This window comes from Macadamia integrifolia, chromosome 12, assembly GCF_013358625.1.
Source record: "Macadamia integrifolia cultivar HAES 741 chromosome 12, SCU_Mint_v3, whole genome shotgun sequence".
Classification (NCBI taxonomy): Eukaryota; Viridiplantae; Streptophyta; class Magnoliopsida; order Proteales; family Proteaceae; genus Macadamia; species Macadamia integrifolia.
This window is the reverse complement of record NC_056568.1, coordinates 27,470,880-27,493,527: the sequence shown is the minus strand read 5'-3', so window position 1 is coordinate 27,493,527 and position 22,648 is coordinate 27,470,880. Positions and strand designations below refer to the sequence as shown.

General features: G+C 39.3%; 1 protein-coding gene and 2 long non-coding RNA genes across 5 annotated transcripts; all 3 read right to left on the bottom strand.

Moving 5' to 3' along the window:
• Positions 1–4,070: 4,070 nt before the first annotated feature.
• LOC122057210 lies at positions 4,071–4,809 on the bottom strand. Its single transcript, XR_006133482.1, has 2 exons — positions 4,466–4,809; positions 4,071–4,361 (listed from the first exon to the last, which is right to left on the bottom strand). It is a non-coding gene; the product is annotated as an uncharacterized LOC122057210 (long non-coding RNA).
• A 2,430-nt stretch (positions 4,810–7,239) lies between these two features.
• On the bottom strand, positions 7,240–9,916 carry LOC122057885 (glycine-rich protein 5-like). Of its 2 annotated transcripts, XM_042620235.1 has the most exons (3): positions 8,106–9,916; positions 7,679–8,014; positions 7,240–7,586 (listed from the first exon to the last, which is right to left on the bottom strand). In XM_042620235.1, the coding sequence occupies exons 2-3, from the start codon at positions 7,945–7,947 to the stop codon at positions 7,505–7,507; spliced, it is 351 nt and encodes a 116-aa protein (XP_042476169.1). In that variant the 5' UTR covers positions 7,948–8,014; positions 8,106–9,916; the 3' UTR covers positions 7,240–7,504. The 2 variants fall into 2 exon arrangements, with proteins under 2 accessions (XP_042476169.1, XP_042476168.1); XM_042620234.1 differs by lacking the exon at positions 8,106–9,916 and having other exon boundaries at positions 7,679–8,099.
• Positions 9,917–15,852: 5,936 nt separating this feature from the next.
• Positions 15,853–19,109, bottom strand: LOC122057886. Of its 2 annotated transcripts, none has more exons than XR_006133644.1 (2): positions 18,748–19,109; positions 15,853–16,244 (listed from the first exon to the last, which is right to left on the bottom strand). It is a non-coding gene; the product is annotated as an uncharacterized LOC122057886 (long non-coding RNA). The 2 variants fall into 2 exon arrangements; XR_006133645.1 differs by having other exon boundaries at positions 15,853–16,236.
• Between the last annotated feature and the right edge of the window lie 3,539 nt (positions 19,110–22,648).

Sequence of the window (22,648 nt, the reverse complement as noted above, 5' to 3'; positions counted from 1 at the left end):
AGGGTCCAAGATTTTGCAGCAGAAGAATTTGAAGATCTGCCAAGATTTCGATCTCGTCAATCGTTAGGTGATCTTTGTCGTCAGAAGAGGTGATTGATCGAAACATTTCTTCAATGTTGGGTTGCCTAAGTCATAAGAGAAGCCCTAAACCTTCGATTCTATGTTGGGTCGCATGAAATGGTGGTTTTTACATCACAGGGTAAAACAATCAGTTAACTCTTAAGAAATGGTAAACTTATCATTTAGAAAATAACAACTTCATCATGTCATCACTTAACGATTTTGATCAAACGAAATGGATTGATGTGTAAATTTGTTAACAAAAGAGGGGACATATTAGATATTTTAAGAAAATTAGAAAGGTATATAATATAAGGTTTCAAATAAGGAGTGGTACAAGATAATTTTCCTAATAATTTGATGATGACCTGTACCTAATCCAGTACCGTGCCCTAACACCATGGGTGACATCCACAATTTCATTAATTCATTTGGATGAGGATTATTAGATCTAGGAATTTACATCAGCACAACAAAGTGGACTATTGAAAACAAGGTTTTAAAAACAGTATCCGACTTGGCATATTGGCTTATCCGTATCAGTATCAGTTGTCTTCGATAAGGATACCTACCCGAAACTTATCTGTAAAACAATTCTAATTAAAGGTTAAGCTGTTCAAAATTTTTTTTTTAATCTTAAATTGGTCGGCAAATCTGATTGGACCAAATTTAGCGGTGTTCGACAAAATGATTACTTAGATACAAGTGGATGCAGAAAGATTGTGTTACCTCACTTAAATGTCTTTGTGCGGTCTATCATTGACCTACACGTTGATACAATGATCGCAAGTGAACTACGTTCTCTTGTCTAACATTTTTTAATCAAAATTATTGGGGCAAAACGATATGATTCAAACTAGTGTCTCACTCTCCATCATCAAAAGAAGAAAAAAGTTCTCCAAAACCGTTCTTGATTCTTAAACTAATATTTTTTTGGTAAGATGATTCTTAAACTAATCAAGGGTTGTTTGTTTTAGTCCAAAGGAAAATTAAATAAAAAGGTTTAGTTATGTGTAAGCTATTCACTCGGCCTCTGAAGCAGATTGGAGCTCAGCAATATGAGAAGAAGAATGCTACTTGATCACGTGATCCCTCCACTAATGATAAATTATGCTGGGGTATGAATAGGGAGTGAGTATTCTATATTACACAAGGTTGGGGTGTCATTCCACCCCCTTTGTGTCTAGCACACAGGCCACACGATAAGACACCGTTTTTTTCCCCTATATTCTATGATATTCTCTCATTCAGATTTTGAAAAGTGTTTTTATAACACTAGTATTACTATAGTGTTTACCCGAAGGAAAAAAAGGTTAACCATAACATATTTGTCTCAATATTTTGTGGGTTAATAATTGATTGATGGGGAAGCGTTTCCTGTGGTGGAGCATGACCCCTGCCCACACGATGACCAATTGAAGCATATAGGAAAACATAGGACGGTATTTCTGTCTTTCATCAAGGTGGAGTGATCATTTTACCTCTTATGTCTAAATGCAGGCATCACATCCCAGCCCCACCCCCACCCCCAACCCCAACCCCAACCCCAACCCCAACCCCAAATTCTTTGTCCAATAACAAATAAAAGGAAATTACAATAATCCAAATCTCACCAAAACTCAATCCTAAATCTGGGATTAAGTTTTCAACGTATAGCATTCTTTGTTAATACTTAATAGTTAAAACTTATATAAGGATTATGTAATAATGTTATACTAAACACCAAGAAAAACGAAAATAAACCAAATCAGATCTGCACAATACACAAAGATTTAATGAGGTTCACACACCGATGTAATGTGCTATATCCTCGGACGAAGAAAAAGATGTTTCACTATGCAAAAGAGAGATTACAACCAAGCAGCAGCGAGAAAACTCGCCCTAAAACCGTAGCTCGAAAACCCCATAAATTACAATAACTTGCTCAACAAGACGATAATACATTATATACTCTAAGTCACGGATTGACCCATCGGGTCGGATCAATCAAGTCTCAGAAAACCTCCCATTTGAGTTGCCACCACAATATGTCGAAGCAGGTCATTCTTTAAAATGGGTAAAGAATTCGAGACAAACTTAACAAATAATTATAACGAAACTAAAGTTATATCTCAAGAAAACGCTTACATTTTAGCGTGTGAGACTTTTATGGCCTAGAACCACTACACAATTATAATCGGATTATATCATAATTACAAAGAAACACTTATATTTGAGTGTTTGATACTTGAGTGCCTTTTATAGAATGGATACAGCACCCTTTAATGGGACAATTTTGGGAGTCACCCCCTTAAAACCAAAACCAATAAGGAAACGTCTCATTTAGGGAATCTATATTCGAAAAATCACTTTCTAAAATCTATCTGAATTCCATTTGAAAGTTAGTAGCATACAAAGTTTTATATTCGAATTCGATTGGTTATATCATTATCTGTGGCTGTGTTGTGTAAGTCCCCGGGTGTAGCTCCGCTGGTCCAAAGGTGATGTATGTTAATAGACATCTCTAGCTTGAATCTTCCCACAATTAATTTGTTACATGGATTAGATGTGACTGCACATAATTGGGGTTTACCCTTGAACTTGAACCGTAAAATCAGACAGGTTCCAAGGATACTTGTTAGCCCAAAAAAAAAAATGGCCCTCTCATGTTTGTCCAGACACACACTGGCCCATATCAGCTCAAGCCCAGTCTCTCTGGAGTTTCAGACCCAAAATTATTGGGCCTAATCGAACTATATATGCTTAATCACATGAAAACCACATGACCACGTGTCATAACTTAGAATGGATAACAAAACTATCTAGCACAGTTGGTGAGCTGTAGTGTGCAAAAAACTCATGCTCACCAGGAGGTCTCAAGTTCACCCCAAGGTTAGCAATTCCTAATCCTTCGCACATGGGGTCCTCCCCACATGAGTAGTTACCAATGAAACATAATCTTTATCTTAATCGACACAGCAATAAACAAGGGGAGATTCCATTTAATTGGTAACCCATGTGGTTAGAGAATCCAAACCCCACTAAAGTGGCACCGGATCCATGATGATATGTACCTTGAACTCGGGTTACTTCAAAAAAAAAAAAAGAGGGATAAATTGGGACAGAGTTTAATCATTTTTAGGGGAAAGCTTTTCCCCAACTGTGTAGGAGGGTTCATCCATCATTCTAGGGCTTAATTATCCCCAATAAGACGAGTCAAAAAATGCCTTTTTCCTTCCGTCCGAGCACCCTCAATCCCCATGGTGAAGGAAAACTTGGTCCCAATGTTGCCATGTTGGTAGGGTTCGACAATTTAGAATTTGGGTTAACTAGAGATGGGTCTGCGTCCCTCAAGCAAAGTTTTAAAACTCAGGATCAGTATGAATTGTGGGTGGATTGATTTACCCAAGCTAAAAAGAAAAAGACTTTTCACCCTTAGATAATACTACTAGATCAGTATTGAATCAATCAAAACTCAGGATCAGTCTTGATCGATAATAATCTAATCTTGGTGATGACTAATCCAATTTTTTAAACCATACCCTCAAGTCATTTGAGAGCTAAGTTCACCTTTGTAGTGAGATAGATTGGGAAGAAGCATTGTTCATTGCCACAATTAAAAAACCCACGAGTGGATCCAAATTAATCAGTCAAGATCAGTGAAATCTATATTTCTTTTGGGAAGTGATTCTCTGTCTGGAATGTGGTCTATATCTATCTCGCTCCTCCTCCAAATAAAAGGTAGAGACATCTTTTTACTTGGATAGGAGAGAGAGATAAACAAATAAGAGTATTGGCATTGGCCAACATCCCAGCCAAACTTCTTTTTCCCATTTTCGCGGGACAATGGGAACACTTGCATAGGCATTATTATGGACAAGATTTCTGCCTTTCCTGAGAAAGAAGGAGGTCATTTCGCCACCCTTTGTATCTGGGTTCAAAAGCCTCACTTTTTTTCAGGCGGAATTGAGATCAACCTCGGCGGATCTGATCCCGAATTTTAAAACCCTAATCGTTGTAGACAGTGAAGCTAAGAAATCAGAAATGGTACACAAATTATTTCAGTTCCATAATAATCCATACATATACATAGCTAGCTAGCAGTAATCTTATATAGTACTGATGAAACAGACATGATAGAGAACGAACAGTAGAGAAATTAGGGAAACATAATATTGAGCCTAAGCCACATTATATGAAAATATCAATGGTTCAACCTTCAAAAAGGAGGTGGTCCAGGTGGACCGCCTGGTCCACCCGGTCCACCAAAAAATGGCCCGCAGCACTCTTGAAAGATGCAGCAACAACACAGCACATAAAAACTGCCAAGAAAATAAACAAAAATCCAACAAAAGAATGGATCAAAGTGAAGATGAAATCACATAAAATGTGATGAAATGAAGAGAATTAATGAACTTATACTTACCATGAAGATATGAGTCTGCATATTCCACCACAGAGAAAATCAAAACAACCAAAAGGAGGAGGTCCTCCCGGTCCTGGTGGCGGTCCCCATCCCGGCGGCATCTCTCTCTCTCTCTCTCTAAAATCTAACTAGCTAGCTGTCTGAGATATCTCAGATCAGCTGTTCATGAAAAGGGTATGAAGGAAACGGTGAAAAACCTACAAGAGCCTTGTGATGCAATGTTGCTAACTTTATAGATAAACCCATATACCTAGAGAGAGAAAGAGAGAATGAAACTGTGTAGAACCGTCATGGACTGGTAAGTAGAGAGAGGAGGATGATGTAATATCATATGTTATAATTCGGATAAGGGAAGTAAGTAGGTTTACATATATATCTACTCTTCTGCAACATCTACCATTCAAACTTCATTAACACGTGAGTACCCCTTTGCCTTAATAGCAAAGCAAACACCTACACCTCAATCTCCTAGCTTTTTCACAAATTTTTTACGCGGAAACAAAGAAATGGAATCTCGAAGGGTATTTTAAAAGAAAAAATATATATATCTAGGATCATATTTGTTAATCTAAGACGGAATTGAATTATTCCATTTCTTTTGCTGCAACTTGGATAATAGCCTATTTTTTTTCTTAAAAAAAAAAAAAATTTCACAAATATCAACCGTCATTTTTTTTTATGGATGAATAATATCTACCATCATTATTACTCTCCATGTCTTTGCGGGTATTTCGAAATACCCTTCATTGTTTCTTTCGTGAAACCTAGCTAAGCGCAATGTCGGCCATCGAAGAATTCCTTAATAACTATGATTTGAGGAAAACTATCTGTCCGATAACCATTGGTGTTCACATCAATTTTTCTTGATTTTTTCTGCCCTACAAAGTGAAATTAACCAGTGGTGGAAAGTTCATTTTTGTTTTCCTAGTGATTAATTAGGGTTGGTCTATTTTGGTTTATGAGGTTTTCACTTTGGGATTGTCCCCATCAAATATTTATCTCATAACGTAATGTAAATAACTACAATTATTCTCAATCATTTCATCTAGCTAGCAGTTTGTGGTTCTAGTTTTGGATCTTTCATAATTTTCACTTTATTTGTGTTAAGCATTTAAAACTCTTGACTAATTAGGATGGTCCGCTCATCTATGCCATCAATAAACTGATGATAGTAAAGTTATTGAGAAGCTAGCCTATTCCAATTTTTTGTTTATTTAATTTTGATACCAATTTTATTATTTATTTATTTATTATTTTTTTAGATATTTCGACGTATCCACACTATAACGTTCATCCAAAAACCCAAATTTCATGGTGGAGAGGCTCTTCCCATGGGTCATAAGCCCCACAATGATACATTACCGATCAATGTGAGATTAAAACCACTAATTATATCCCTAGCTATGGAGCTACACCCCATTGCATCAACTCCCCTTATATTTAGGCATGGGACACCACATAGTCGATGCATAGATAACTTACATTGATACGTTACAGTACAGACCCTAATTCAATGTTTTGCATTATATCCTCACAACAACGGGAATCATTTTAGATTTTCACAATTTTTTTTAATCGCTAAGAAGATTAATTATTAAGAAAGATTAGTAGCTTTCTTCCTATTTCTCTTCTAAAAAAAAAAAAAAAAGGAAAAACATAAGAACTGATTTTTTAGAAGGTTACAGTACAGAGCCGAAGTTAACATCATAAATAACTTCGGAAGGCCTATTGCTACTAAAAAAATTATAGGCAATTCAAAAATAAATTGCATCACAGGGTTAGTGCCAGTGCTTTTATATCAAAAGATAGGGTTCTATAATTCAAATATATATCCATAAAAATAGAAAAAAAAAAGTGTCATGACCATGTTTCTCTGATCAGTTGTGGAATAAGTTGAAGCAACTCTTGATTTGAGAGCCAAACTTAAATAATATTCCATCCGTACGAGAAGCCATAATCAGACCTTCTAAGTTCTGAGATTCCCGCTGCCTTGGCTTCCATCTTCTACTTAACTGCAGCAGACCCAATGCTGACGATTGATATTTGAAGATATTTCAAATGAATCAGTCTTTCGAGCAAGTCATTTTTAGAATGTGTTATCCGCATCGTCTTATTTAAATACAAAATCATCTGCTATTTCAGTCAATTTTTTTTTAAAATGAGTTTGGATTCCTGGATTCCCTTAGTCGCTCATCTATCAAGTAATCTATTAACTTACACTCAATTATGCTAAACTGGAGACTAAACGGAGCTGAAATTTTGAGGGATATGCAGAGCCCAAGGTTATCACATGTTAGGTTTCATTCATAATGAAGTTAAGTAGAAAATTAAAGCATTACAACATCCAATACCATCCCCCAAGGTGTGGATGCTAATACTTTGAGGAAAAAGAGAACATACAAATACATGGGAGGATATATGATTCAATTTGAGTTTGAGGATGACACATGAAAAATCTAAACCATCTCCTAGATATTCAATAGTTGGATTACCACATCACTCTTCCACAGACAGAACATGTTGATCATGATTTCCAATTGTAGGTTTCTTTTATTATATGATAGTCTCTGCTATTTACAAATATAGTGGACATGTAATTCACACCGCCTATTTACACACCACCTATTTACGGGCACAACGTTTCAATTCAATTCCGACATCACCAAATGTTTCTTTCAACCATTTGTTTTTTAAAATCACTTTGCTTCAAATCATATCTCTGGATATTTTATTTCTTTACTGGATATTTTATTTCACTTCTAACAAAACAAAGCTGGGCTAAGAAAACTAAATTCATGATCTTATATAAAACTTACAAGTGAAATAACGAAAGAATAAGAAAGAAGATGGTCATCATAGAAGGCGAATGAGAGAGCCCATGAAGAGCTTCAATCGTTACACATTCAAATATCTACCCACCCACCCACCCACCCACCCAAAAAACAAGATATAGGGTATAACCATTCTCTTTACATACATCATTTATTGTATGTGACTGTTTGTGGCACAGACACATCCATAGTGCATAAATCAAGCAAATCAGAAGGGACGACCAGGCGGACCTGGCCCGCCTCCACCACAGCAGTCTCTCAACAGCCAGCAACAGCACATGAAGTCGAAGCTGCAAAATCAACCAAATAAAACACAACAAATTATCGACAAACAAAATAGAAATACCCAGTCAAACTAGACAATCTATTCATTCTAACTCACCAAGAATATATGAAGTTCCCAAAGCCACCGAAGAAGCCACCAGGACCCCAAGGACCAGGTCCTCCACCCCAACCGCCTGGTCCTGGTCCTCCACCCCAACCACCGCCTGGTCCTGGTCCACCACCCCACCCGCCGCCTGGACCTCCACCCCAACCACCACCTGGTCCTCCCCCTGGACCTCCGCCCCAGCCACCTCCACCTCCTCCTGGACCTCCGCCCCAACCACCGCCACCTCCTCCTGGACCCCCGCCACCTCCTCCTGGACCCATTCTTATCTCAGCTTACCAGAAGCTCAATCACCACAGGGAGTACTGGACTCGTAGCTCTCCAAGTCGACTGTAACACCACGAGAAATAACAATGGTGAACAAAAGATACCTGGGGTGAAGAACTTTGCGAACACAAAGAAAAGATGAGGAAGGGGTTACCTCATTCCTCATTTCTTATATGGCAGTTTTACTTGGGTGTGTACACGGCATGCCACGTTGCTTAGCCTCAAAGTAGATCTCAGCCCATCTTCACTCCCAACAACTGGTCAACAACTGTTGTTCCCTTTGTGCACCTCCCCTTTTCACCTAATCGTCAAAACAACTCCCCTTTCTTTTTTCAAACCCCAAACAGCTATACCCATATTCCCCCAAGTTGTGAAAAGGAATCACTTTTGTGAATTACAAGAAGACTTGATAAGGCCTGATGTAGGGGATTTCCTAGAAAACTAGGGTCCCTACAAGAGTGACTCAATTAAGGTAAGACAAACTTAAGGGGGTCTTGGGATTACGTTGGGATTTAGATATGCTCAATAAAACAAGATTCAACATGCAACAAATAAAAACAAATCAACATGTAGCCAGGAGCAATATCAATCTAAACGAAAAAACACATAATAACTTACTAAAGCTTCAAGTGAGGACATAGGGAAGGGAACAAACGTCATGCGAATGTTAGGTTCAACACAAATCAATTTAGACACCAAATAAGATATGCAAACTATCAATGTCCTCTAGCAGCCAACTAAATTAGAAAATCAGCAAGGGTTTTGAAGATATAATAGTGAAGAAACATCTTAAAACAATAGCTAAAATAGGCATAAACGAAAGGGCAAAGGCTGGTTTCAATGATAATGGACTACAAACATATAACAGGGGATTAATGGAGGTGGAGAGTTTAGTTTAATGACTTACCTGTCCACTGTCCAAATAGAGAAGAGAAGAAGAAATCAAGGTCTACCGAGATTGAGGATTGCTGTCCAGATTGAGTGCTATAGAAGAAAACCATCCGGAATTATTGCAGCTCTTGTTTGCTTGAAGGGAGGACAGCATTTATTGACAATAGTATAGAAAATAAAGTGCAGCAGCTAGTCTTCGATTGCTTGAAGAAGAGGCAGCAGTATCCCTAACAATAGTGCAGGAAGACAATGGTACTTTGATCAATCCTTGGCTGCTTGAGGGGAAGAGCACCTGTCTTCAACAATAATACCAGAAAAAAAAAATAGAGAGGCTACAATATTAAGACAGCCGAGAGAAAGAGGGAGAGGGAAAGAAACCGAGAAAAAGAAAGGAGGTGAGAAAGAGAGGAACCGAGAGTGGGAAAAGAGAGGGATTAACGAGAGGGAGAGAATCGTGAGAAAGGGTGGGGAGGTTTGCTCATAGGCTGCTTTTAATAATTTTTCATTGATTCCATTGTTGCCTAGGCCATTACATAAATGATGAACTTAGTTACTAAAAATAAAAAAAGCCAATTGAAAAGTAAATAAAGACTTCCTAAAAACTAACAACTAGTAAAGTAATTTCCTAATTAATTAAAAGACTAACAAGGAAAAGAATATTCTAAAAATAAACTACTAAACTAACAACTAATGGGGCCCACGAGATTTGCTGAGATCTGGAAAGAGAGGGATTCGATCTAGTGCTGGGAAGGCTGGATCGAGCCTCCTTTTCTTCCTCCTTTTTCTTCTTCTTTCTTCTTCTTCTTTCTATTCTTCCAACCACAAAGATGGTTGTTTCTTCTTCTTGCATCTGTACACCTTGATGTCTCCATCAACTCTCCCCGGCTTGGAAGAATTCACCTCCGATGAATTAGAGCTCATGTAATATTCAAGCAGATCTGGGTTGAATTGTTGGATTTCTTACAATGTGATCCAGGTCAATTTTCGGACGTCCACGCCACTTGACCAAGAACTCTCTAGAACCTTCAGTATGTCAAGACACAATCCTCTCATCAAGGATTTCCTCAACTTCTTCAGTTCTTCTCGTGACCTTAGGCACAGGAAGTAATGAGGTGGGGGGAAGTGGTTGGTTTGGCTCAGAAGTCTCATCAATGGTGAAGGGGAAGTCCTCAAGGTCATCAGGATAGAAAGGGGTAAAGGTAGAGGTACCATGGTATGGGACTAGGTCTTCAACATTGAAAATATTACTGCTCTCCATGCTAGCTGGCAGATCAAGAACATACGCATTGGCACCTATCCTCTTGAGTACCTTGAACGGACCTGTGCTATGAGCATGTAGCTTACTCGCTTTGCCCCTAACAAAACGTTGTGGCTTGATTCTTACCATCATCATATCGCCCTCTTGAAACTCTTGTAGCCTTATGTGCACATCTGCATTCGATTTGTATTGCTCATTGCTCACTGCTATCTGTCTTCTTATACCTGTATGCAAATCATGTATATGTTGAGCAAAAGATTAGGCTGACTGGGAGGTCCTGGAACTAGACACGACTAGGATAAGGTCTATGAATGCCCGGGGCTGGTATCCTGAACAGATCTTAAAGGGGGATAGACCAGTGGTACGGTTCTTAGAACTATTATATGCAAACTCAGTCTGGCTAAGGACTCGATTCCAACTGGTAAGGTGTTCTCCTATGAGGCAACGCAATAAATTCCCTAAGCTCCTATTGACAACCTCAGTCTGGCCATCGGTCTGAGCGTGGAAAGCGGAGGAGAAACGAAGCTTCGTGCCCATCATCCGCTATAGGGTCCTCCAAAAATGACTGGTGAACTTAACATCCCTATCGGGCACTATAGTGAGCGGCAACCCATGGCACTTGACAACCTCATTAAAGAAAAGTCTGGCTACTATGGATGCATCGGAGGTCTTAGAGCATGGGATGAAATGGGCCATCTTCGAGAAGCGGTCCACAACCACATAAACAGAATCATGGTCTCTTGAAGTTCTTGGTAAACCAAGAACGAAATCCATGCTAAGGTCCTACCAAGGGGAATGGAGAATAGGGAACGGGTAGGGGTGTACAAACCCGTGTTTTGCTTTTGTTGTTTGGCGGTCTGGCATGTCCTACACTGACTCACAACTCTAGCAACATCCCTCTTCAGTACTGGCCAAAAGAATCGGTCCTCAACGAGGGTGATGGTCTTATCTCGACCAAAATGGCCAACGACTCCCTCAGCATGCAATTCCCAGATCAGGAAATCTCAGAGTGAAGTCCTGGGAATGCACAACTTGCTTCCTTTAAAAAGGAATCCCTCCCTAAGTAGGTAGTTCGAGCGGTTGACCGGGTTGCCTTCACTCAAAGAAGTGAACGGCTCACTAAAATCAGGACAGGTGGGGTATTGGTCCTTAACTCGCTCGAACCCTACAACCTCTACACTCATTGCCTGGAGTAGCACACTAGCCCGACTCCTAGCATTGGTGCGACTGAGGAACATGTTCACCCGGCTCAGTGCATCTGTAGCAGTATTCTCGACACCAGGTCTGTGTTTGAGTATAAAAGTGTACTCTTAGAGAAACTCAACCCACTTGGCATGCCTCTGGTTAAGTTTCTTTTGGGCACTCAAGTATCTCAGAGCCTGGTGGTCAGAGAATAGCACGAATTCTTGCGGTAAAAGGTAATGTCTCCAATAGCGCAGTGATTGAACAACCGCATAGAATTCCTTATCGTATGTGGAATATCGTTGTCTAGCTTCATTAAGCTGCTCATTAAAATAGGCAACAGGGTGGCCCTCTTGTCCTAGGACACCACCTATCCCAATACCAAATGCATCGCAATTCACTTCGAAGACTTTAGAGAAATCTGGGAGGCACAGGACTGGAGCTTCAATCATAAGCTTTTTAATCTCATTAAAGGCCTTCGTAGCACTCTTAGTCCATTGAAACTCCTTTTTCATACAATTGGTGATAGGAGACATAATGGAACTAAACCGGTAAATGAACCTCCTGTAGAAAGTGGCTAGGCCATGAAAGCTTCGTACCTTATGGATATTAGTTGGCTCAGGCCACTCTACAATAGCTCTCACTTTCTCAAGGTCAGCAGATACTCCCTGAGTTGACACAACAAATCCTAGGAAAATAACTTGATCACTCATGAAGGTGCACTTCTTGAGGTTGACATAGAGTTTCTCTTGTAAGAGCACATGAAAAACCTTTTGTACGTGATCCAAGTATGAAGACGGGGCCTTACTATAGATGAGGATGTCATCACAGTAAACCACTAGGAACTTGCCAATGAATGGTTGAAGCACTTGATTCATTATCCTCATGAAGGTGCTAGGTGTATTTGACAAGCCAAAAGGCATGACTAACTACTCAAAGAGGCCATCCTTCGTCTTGAAGGCTGTCTTCCACTCATCTCCAAGCCTGACCCTAATCTAGTGGTATCCGCTCTTGAGATCAATCTTTAAAAAGATCGAAGAGTTGGCCATCATATCCAACATGTCATCAAGCCTAGGGATAGGGAACCTATACTTGATGGTGATCTTATTGATGGCCCTACTATCAACACACATACGCCAAGTGCCATCTTTCTTTGGCGTGAGCATGGCAAGTACAGCACACGGGCTAAGGCTCTCCCGAATGAATCCCTTCTGCAACAGTTCATCCACTTGTCGTTTGAGTTCGACGTGTTCTTTGGGATTCATTCGATAATGGGGTAAGTTCGGGAGAGAGGATCCTAGAACTAAGTCAATAGCGTGCTGGATGTCACGCATAGGCGATAACTCATCAGGTAGTTCTTCAAGGAATAACCTCTCGAATTTTCTCAGCAAGGATCGTACTTCTCTAGGAGCCTCAGTGAATAAACGTGACCTATCGGTATTACTCTGTATGGCAACTAGAGCATAAATCACCCTTGACTCTTGACACTCTCCTTCAAATTGTTGTTGATTTAAAATGTTGAGTGTTTTGGTGGGGGTGTGTTTGGATGTACTTCCCTTGTGTTCCAGAACCCTAACTTCCCTAAGGGCACTGGGGGTCAGTCTGATCTTCGTCCCTTTGAACTCAAAGACATAGGTGTTAGACTTCCCGTAATTGGTGACATCCCAGTCATATAACCAGGGTCTACCTAGGATGATGTGGGCAACATCCATCTCTAGGACCTCACACCACACTCGATCCTCATATCCTGCAAAGTGTAAGGGAACTAAACATATCAGATTAACGAGAATGGTGGACTGATCAACCCAGGCAACCTAGTAAGGCTTGGGGTGCGGTTCAGGTTTGAGGCCCATTCTAGCAACAACGCTCTTGGCGACCACATTCATGCAACTCCCGCTACCTATGGCGACGTGGCAGTTCTTGCCCTGATGACATGTGTAGGTGATGAAAATCTTAGTTCGCCGCCAATCATCGCTACTCCTAGGTTGTGAGACCATGCAACACACAATGCCAAGCTTGAGGTCACCGGCCTCCTCGATGTCCTCATCAAATATGGTCTCATCTGGCCTATGGCCCTCATACTCGTGGTCCTGAAAACTCTCTTGGTCACCTTCTTCAGGGGTCTGCTCTCCGACATAAAGATTCCTAGTGGGACACTCTCTTGAGAAGTGACCAAACCCACGACACTTAAAGCACTGTTACCCACTCCTCTTGGGTGCTTCTCCCAAAATTCCTTTACCCTTGTTGTCAAATTGACGCTGTGATGCAACAGGGGATTTTGAGAATCAAGTTGAGCCTTGGGGTGGTTTTCTAAATTGGGACTCCCTAGCTTTGAAGCTCTTCCTCTGAGAATAAGTTCTCATGGAAGATTCCACCTCAAGGGCTATCCTGAAGGCATGTGGAACGTCTCGGACCAGGTGGGGTGCCATACGAGACTGAATTCGGAGTTGAGTCTGGTAAGGAATCTGGATAGTGTCTGCTCAACATCCTCCCGAATACGACTTCCAATTTTCAATTCATTGAACTTGCTCATGCATTCGGTCACAGTCAACTTTCATTACTTCAGGGTATTCATTTCATTCAACAATTGGAGCCTATAAGTGATAGGCAAAAATTCCCTCTTGAGCCGCTCTTGCATTTCTACCCAGGTGGTGATTGGCTCAAGTCCTAGGTGGCTCCTGATACTCTAGGTCTGTCAAGAAGTCCTGGGCCGCTCCAATAAGCTTGAACTTAGCAAATCGGTAGCGGACTTCCTCTGGCATATCGTAGAAATCGAAATACCTATCCATCTGCTTGATCCAATCCAGAAGGATCCTAGCATCAATCTAACCATTGTAGGTAGGGGCATCTACGTTAATCATCCGCCTGACATCAAAGCCCCTATCATGATGCTCATAACCCTCATCATCTCCATATTGGGTTTGGTGTCTTGGCGGTGGGCCTCGACCTCTACCTCGATTCCTACCATGCCCTAGGCCTTGGAAGCTATCCCCTATCTAGTTATAACAATCAGTCTGGTTATTCTCGTTTTCTTCCACAGGGTTAGGGCCCCTGCCCTTAGGTTCAGTGCCAGTTGTGTTATGGCCTTGCTGTCTATCAGGGTTTTGGGCACTTGTCTCGAAGGCAGCCAACTTATCGGTAAGGGCTTGGAGATGGGCAGCTAGTGTTTCTTGTATGGCTTAGACGGTTTTTATGAATTCAGTCAGTTGCTCAGATTGGGTGGAGGTGCTAGGAGGGTCAGACATATCCTGGTATGCTCTACCACTACGAGTGGACATAAGGAGATGGGTAGCCAAGGTACAGTTGCCACCAAAGACTCAAGGTCTACTCAGAATCTCCAATTGAGACAAGTAGTTAGCCCTTTCAATCTTGAGGTCAGAAATCTCTCTCAAGTATGTGCTTTTGGAGGGAATAGCGTCCAATGCTATTTGGTCCCGCCAACTTAATAAAAAAAATGGTGTCCTCTAATCTATGGTAACACTCTCTTAGCTCAGACTTGACTACGGACAGATGGTGACGGAGACTAGACCTCAAAAGGTAAGACATGTAAACGAGGGACAGCAGTAACTAATTACCCTAAACCTAGACAAAACCATGCTCTGATACCAAGATGATGTAGAGGATTTCCTAGAAAACTAAGGTCCCTACAAGAGTGACTCAATTAAGGTAAGACAAACTTAAGGGGGTCTTGGGATTAGGTTGGGATTTAGATATGCTCAACAAAACAAGATTCAACATGCAATAAATAAAGACAAATCAACATGTAGCCATGAGCAATATCAATCTAAGTGAAAAAATACATAATAACTTACTAAAGCTTCAAGTGAGGACATGGGGAAGGGAACAAACGTCATGCGAATGTTAAGTTCAGCACAAATCAATCTAGGCACCAAATAAGATAGACAAACAATCAATGTCCTCTAGCAGCCAACTAAAATAGAAAATCAGCAAGGGTTTTGGAGATATAACAGTGAAGAAACGTCTTAAAACAGTAACTGAAATAGGCATAAATGAAGGGGCAAGGGCTGGTTTCAATAATAATGGACTGCAAACATATAACAGGGGATTAATGGGGGTGGCGAGTTTAATTTAATTACTTACATGTCCACTGTCCAAACAGAGAAGAGAAGAAGAAATCAAGGTCTACTGAGGTTGAGGATTGCTGTCCAGATTAAGTGTTGTAGAAGAAAACCATCCGAAATTGTTGCAGCTCTTGTTTGCTTGAAGGGAGGACAGCATTTATTGACAATAGTACAGAAAATAAAGTGCAACAGTCAGTCTTCGATTGCTTGAAGAAGAGGCAGCAGTGTCCCTAACAATAGTGTAGGAAGACAATGGTACTTTGATCGATCCTTCGCTGCTTGAGGGAAGAGCACCTGTCTTCAACAATAATACCAGAAAAAAAAAATAGAGAGGTTGCACTATTAAGACAGTCGAGAGAAAGAGGGAGAGGGAAAAAAACCAAGAAAAAGAAAGGAGGCGAGAAAGAGAGGAACCGAGAGGGGGAAAAGAGAGGGATTAACGAGAGGGAAAGAATCGTGAGAGGGGGTGGGGAGGTTTGCTCATAGGCTGCTTTCAATAATTTTTCATTGATTCCATCGTGGCCTAGGCCATTACATAATTGATAAACTTAGTTACTAAAAATAAAATAAAAAATCCAATTGGAAAGTAAATAATGACTTCCTAAAAACTAACAACTAGTAAAGTAGTTTCCTAATTAATTAAAAGACTAACAAGGAAAAAAATATTCTAAAAATAAACTACTAAACTAACAAATAATGGGGCCCACAAGATTTGCTGAGATCTGGAAAGAGAGAGGGATTCGATCCAGTGTTGGGAAGGCTAGATCGAGCCTCCTTTTCTTCCTCCTTTTTCTTCTTCTTCTTTCTTCCTCTTCTTTCTATTCTTCCAGCCACAAAGATGGCTGTTTCTTTTTCTTCTTGCGTCTGTACACCTTGATGTCTCCATCAAGCCCGGTGACACAAAGAGAACAAAATTAATATGATAGCCCTGCTAATGGATGCAGCTGTATGGAGTAATTCAGCAATATATTATAAAGCAGGGTTCCTACTTTCCTCCTCCTGGGAACCTGGCAGATTTTGTAATTTCCTAATACACTCCTATTTCAGTAGGAAACAGAACCCATTATAAAATAGTAATAAGGGTAAAATGGATACAGACAGAAAGCTATGCTTTTTTTTTTTTTCTGTATGTAGATTCAGAATGGTTACAGTTATATAAGAATTTCATTCACAGACTTCACTTCTCTTCCTGGGTACGGGTCATGACCCGACCCAATACATCTCTACATCCAGAAAATACCCTTACCTCAATGACAAAAGATAACTTCACACAGGACTAAAATGGGATAAATAGAACTATTTAGATTTACCCCATCTCTATTGATGTACAAGCCTCCAACTCTCTCTACATAGAGGAGAGACGAATAATAGTTAGAACAGGACTTGTCTAAAAACCTCATCCAAGACCATGGTTTAAGATACTGGAATGGTCATAGGATCAGAAATTCCGATACCAATCCGATCCTGATCGGCCTGGTTAGGACATAAATACCACTGGTTGTCAATAAAAAAAAAAATCTTTTTTTTTTTCTTACCTTATTACCCAGTGATACAGTATCAACCAAGAATCAGGATTAGACAGATGAACCATGTTTATAAATCCAACAATGCTCCAACAAGAATATCAGATTAGAAAAGCCAAAATTCAGGTGGGGAAGTTCCATTTAGTGTATGTAAAAGTACAAAAACCATAACAATAACAGCATTTTTCCATCATAAGATGAACCATGTTTATAAATAAATAAAAAACCTCCCAGCAAGATTCATAGCTAAAGAGTTTTTTTCCTTTCCCTTTTTTTCTTTTCTTTTGGGGTTGGGGTTGGGGGGTGTTTCAACCAGAGGGAAAGAATAAAAACATGCTAATATTTAAATATAGTGATACTTAAGCCTCAGATTAGCATTTTGGCACATTCTTCCTCACCACCAACAACCCAGGTATGAATATACCTTGGTGCGCATATGTTGTTGAGGTTCATGCCTAATGTTGTCATCCTTGGCAAAAAGTGTTTATGAGCACAGAAACCATTGTCAATCAAAATAACAAGAATCAAGCATAACAGAGCTACTCAATTCCATTAAGCAGCAGCAACAAAAAAGCCTCAGCTCTGTTTTGGTGGTAAACAAGGTGTATGAGAGATATGGAAGAGATGAGATAAGATAAGAAAATAAATAAAGAGTGATTTCCTTAGAGGTATAGAGTTGAAAGAGAGAGGAATAGATTGGTGAGAAAGTCTCCTACTAACCCTCTGGTATCTTTACAACCAAGCTTCAGACAGAAACACATTTACACAGTTAGGCTCCGTTTGGTTGCAATGGGAATTTAAAGGGAAGGGAAGTGAAATTTTCATACTTTAAAAATAAATGTTTAAAATCATTACCCCATATGATTGTATAAACTACTTAATTTTTAACCATATTTAGTAATGATATATTTTACACGCAATTTTTATTTTACATATTATAGCAAAGGGTTTTGGATGCAAAGTAAAGTGAAATTTTATAACCAAATTTGGAATGATTTGAAGTTAATGTTAAAGTCACATGGGTAATGATTACATATATTTCTTTTTTAAGTATGAAAATTTCACTTCCCTTCCTTTTAATTCCCCTTACAACCAAACAAGCCATAGAGATAGGAAGATAAAGTCATCAAAATCAAAGAAGCGCATTTTCAATCCTGAAACATAACTAGTCATACAAATAATTTTCTGATAACCACACATGATTAAAGAATAAAAACATGTTTACCCATTGGTGACATTATAGATTTATAACTCAGATTATTAGCATTTAGGCGTATTCTTCCTCACCACAACCAACCCAGGTACAAAAGCATCCTGGTGCGCAAATGTTGTTTATGGCTCATGCCTGGTGTTTTCATCAATGGCAACCATGATTCATTAGCACAAATCAAGCAAAGCCTGTGGTTATGCCAGCAAGCAAGTAGATGTCCAAAAGGAAACAATACTGAAATCTTCAGATTTTCAGCTATGAAGATTTCTAGATGACCTTCATAAGAAATCTAGACACTTGAATGTGTTGTCTCTGTTGAAGCTTACAATCTAATCACAGCTACTAAAACAGAAAAAGGAATTCGAAATAAAAATGGCAAATTTATAGATTTAAATAGAAGATCTACAAGTCTGAACATCTGACAATCAAATACTAGTAACAGCACGATCTATTCTTTCAGTTCTCAATCAAAAATAAGTTGAAATCGAAAACAACCCAATATTAGACCGGATGAAAGGGGAGAGTAAGAATGGAAGGAACTCAATATAATCAAATCAAATCGAAAAAATTGAGAATAAAAATCAACCATTTCTATTTCCTGAAAAAGATTGAAACTGGAATAGAAAACGAAAGAGAAACAAGCTTTCAACCTTACATCCTTGATCAGCGATTCTCTTCTCACCACAGACGAGTTCGAACTTCAAATTCAGTTCATGTGAAGTACTTCACATTGGATGTCACCTGATCCTCATTGAATCCCCACTGCTTGAAGCTTACATGATTCTGCTTTTTTCTGGAAACCCTAACTCAATTACTCGAACTCAGCTAGACAGCTACTGAAAGACCTCACACCTCAGGAGAGCGCTATCGAACTGAGGGAGCGCCGAAGCTAACTCTAGAGCCCGAACCTAATCACTTGCAACTATTAGGCTCTAAGTTGGGCCTTGCTGAGGTAGGCCGAAGGCCCAACCCAACTAGCATCAATGATCCAGCAATTCCAGCGCGCTATAGTGTTTTGAGCCTTCAGTCGTATGAGCAATTAAAAGGCCCAAACGAAATTTAAGGTTAAAGATTAGCCATTTGGGCTAAGGAATAGGCCGAGCATTGATTAGGGCAAAAGAAAAAAAAAATAAGACCATGTGAGAGGCCGATGGTACACTGACGTCGAGGGAAACATGTCCCTTTTAAGGGTGGGGTATTGCTGCCAGGCGACACATGGAGGGTGGAAATGACCACCCCGCGCCTATGTGTTCACACATGTTTTAGATGCCTGTGTTTATCCCATTAGCCTCCACCGGCCAAGTAATATAGCAGCCTTCTTTTTCCTAGACAAAAATATATTTTTTATGTGTAATTATTTGTGTCACAATTGTTTGTGATGTTTCTTAGAGACACAAGACTCTGAGTTGTCCATTTTCATGATTTTCCTTTTTTTTTTTTTTTATGACATAGAAAGTGCACAACAATGGTTAGAGTATCGGTATATATGCATAGACATACACGATGGATTGCATGATACTCAGTGGTTATTTGATTGAATTTAATTCTAAAATTTGACACATTAGCTAATCTAGATCTTATCCTCTCTATCTAATGATTGAAATGGACACGTCAACTTTAACCCAAATTTTTTTTTTCGCATCTTATTCATCAAATATCACCTACCTCAGAAATTGCTACCCTTATAGACATTGAAGTGAGAACTATGAAGCAGGAGTGAATCACTTCAAAGAAGAGGTTAATCTGGAAGTTAACTCATTAGAGAACGTTTAGTAGAATAACACAAAAAAGAAAAAAAGAGGTGCACATCACAGACACGATTTGGAAAAGTAGTTGTCTGTTATGAATCCATATGAAACTGCATCAGTTTTATAATATTATCCAGTTTGTTCCATAGGCCCCACGACTTTAAAATGCATTGTGACTATGAAATGGGTGTTAGAGGTTATCAATTAACCCAGTCTACGCGAGACTAAAGAACATGTCCCGTCAACGCCTCCCTCATGTCTTGTCTAACCTTAGGTATAAAACCCTCTCCCTACGGATCATGGTCCATCCGATCACGTGTCTCCTTTGCCCCTCCCTCCTTTCCATTGTAAACCTTGAGGTTGATAGTCTTGAGAGAGAGAGAGAGAGAGAGATCTGAGTAGGTTCATGCTCAAAATGGTCCCCGAGAAAAAACTGACTAGGTTCATGTTCAACATGGTCACTGGGAAAAAGCTAATGGAGTACAAACAGACAATTTGGCCGACAATGGTGCTCTGCATATCAATTTGGTTTCATCAGTGATGTCTTCTACGACAACTTTAATGCAGATACCTGCCCCAAGAAAGAGAGAGAGAGGGGGAAGAAAATGCCCTAAAGTGAATGCGTGAAGAATAAGAACAACGTGTACTTTAAAGGTCTGTCCTACAAATTACCCTTTTTTTTTTGTTGGTGAAGTGTCCTACAAATTACAATGGAGAAGAACCATATAAAACAATTTCTTTCTGTTGCCCATCTAATCCCAATAGTATCTTGATGGAAGCCCATACAAGAGCCCAAGCAAAGTGGGGCATTAATCATTGAAAGTGGGTCCTCAAACAGATCTAAATCTAGCAAGCCCGGCCCATTAAGACCATGGTGTCAAAAATTAGCTCGCATTTGTAAGCCTGACCTGAACCAACCAGTTAAAACCCTAGACTGGCACAACCAATTACTAAACGTGTCAAACTCAAGCAACAATTGATTAATAATCAGGTGTTCCCAATGCAAGCAAGTGTCCCCATCGGGAGCCACTGAAAGGCGATAACCAGCGTCTATAGCCAGATTAAGCTAATTTAGCCGGATTATAACCCTTTTTGTGTCCATGCCGTGGCTTACAAGTCCTGATTGCCTAAAAAAAAAAAAACAATGTAGAGCTTTAAATTGGTGGAAACTAATTAGGCCTCTCTAAACCAACCATGTGCGACTAGATGGCCTCTATCATTAGGCACTTGTACCAACTAAGAAGTAGATAAAACTTAAAAATTTTCCTTATCCATTCAAGCAACATCACAGGCACCACCAACCTATCCACTACACTACCTACTACCTAAGAAAAACACGTGCACGGAATTCCATTTCCAGCATCTTCTTCTTAATCTTCATCTTCAAATAAGGCACAAAAAGAAAGACCTAGGTTACTTTTCTATATTTCCATGATTATATTTTCCTTTTTTTTTTTCTTTTTTTTTTTTTTTCTTCTTCTTCCCTTGCGGTGATAAGTTGACCAAAACCAAACAACAAATATAAGAAATAAGTATATGAATCACGTTAAGTTGAAAATGAATGAAAATAAGCTTCTCAAAATTAAAAGTTCCTTTCCAAAAAATGCACTTTTTTATAAATGGAATCTTTTTCCCACACCAACAAAGAGAAAGACTTTGCTTTCCCATCTATTGAAAAGTAAGTAAACAAACAACCTAATAAGCTACCTAATTTACACACAATATGAAAAGCCATTATTATTTGTTTGATCTAAAGATGTCAAAGTTCAGCGAAACTGGTTTGACCAATCATATCGAATCAAATCCTTACTGATTTGATTTTGAATTGAAATTAGATAGAAACCAAAATCAAATTAGACCAATCAAATGCACTGATCCAAATCGAAAACCTCCTTAACGATTTGGGTTCAGATTGACTAAATAACCGATCAAAACTGGACCGAACCAACCCATTAATTCCCTTAGGTTGATCATGAGCAAGGATTAAAGTATCGGTATCGATCGTCGTATCGGTCGGCCAAAATTAAGATACGTATCGGAGAGTATCGTATTATATCGGAGATACACTAAGATACGCTAAAGATACACACATAAATGGATAGGAAACATTTTTTTTTAAACACTTTTGCATAAAGAGTTTGTTAAAAAAAACTATTGATAACATGTATTATGCATAAACACTAAATTGAGGATATTGTACTAAGAATTCAAGGTTTGTAGTTATCCCATAAATGTAAAATCCTTGTTCCCAACCTTGATTTCCACTTTAGTTAGAGAGAAATATGGCTGACAGCAACTTTGGAACAAAAACCCTTCAAAAAATTGTGTTTTTTTAAAAAATTACCCATCTTGGCCATTATATGACCATAGCGCACTGTATCGGTATATACCGATACTCACTGATACGTATGGATACTCATCGATACGTACCGATATATATCGATACTCACCGATACGTACCAATACATACCGAAACGTACATTTTACCTTAATTTTATAATTTTCATAGTCGTATCGAGGCATATCGTATCGTATCAATGTGTATTGGTAGTGTATTGATACATATCGGTATGTATTGTAGGATATATATCGATACGAAAGGATTTTAAAAATTTCATGTATCGTATCGATGTGTATCGTAGCGATCAGTTAAATTTAAGATACGTATCGGAGGGTATCATATCGGTATCGGAGATACTTAAAACCATGATCATGAGAATATTGGGCCCAAACCCACCACCACCACCACCACCACCACCACCACCCACCCACCCACCCACCCAATTGGTATTTTTTTTTTTAA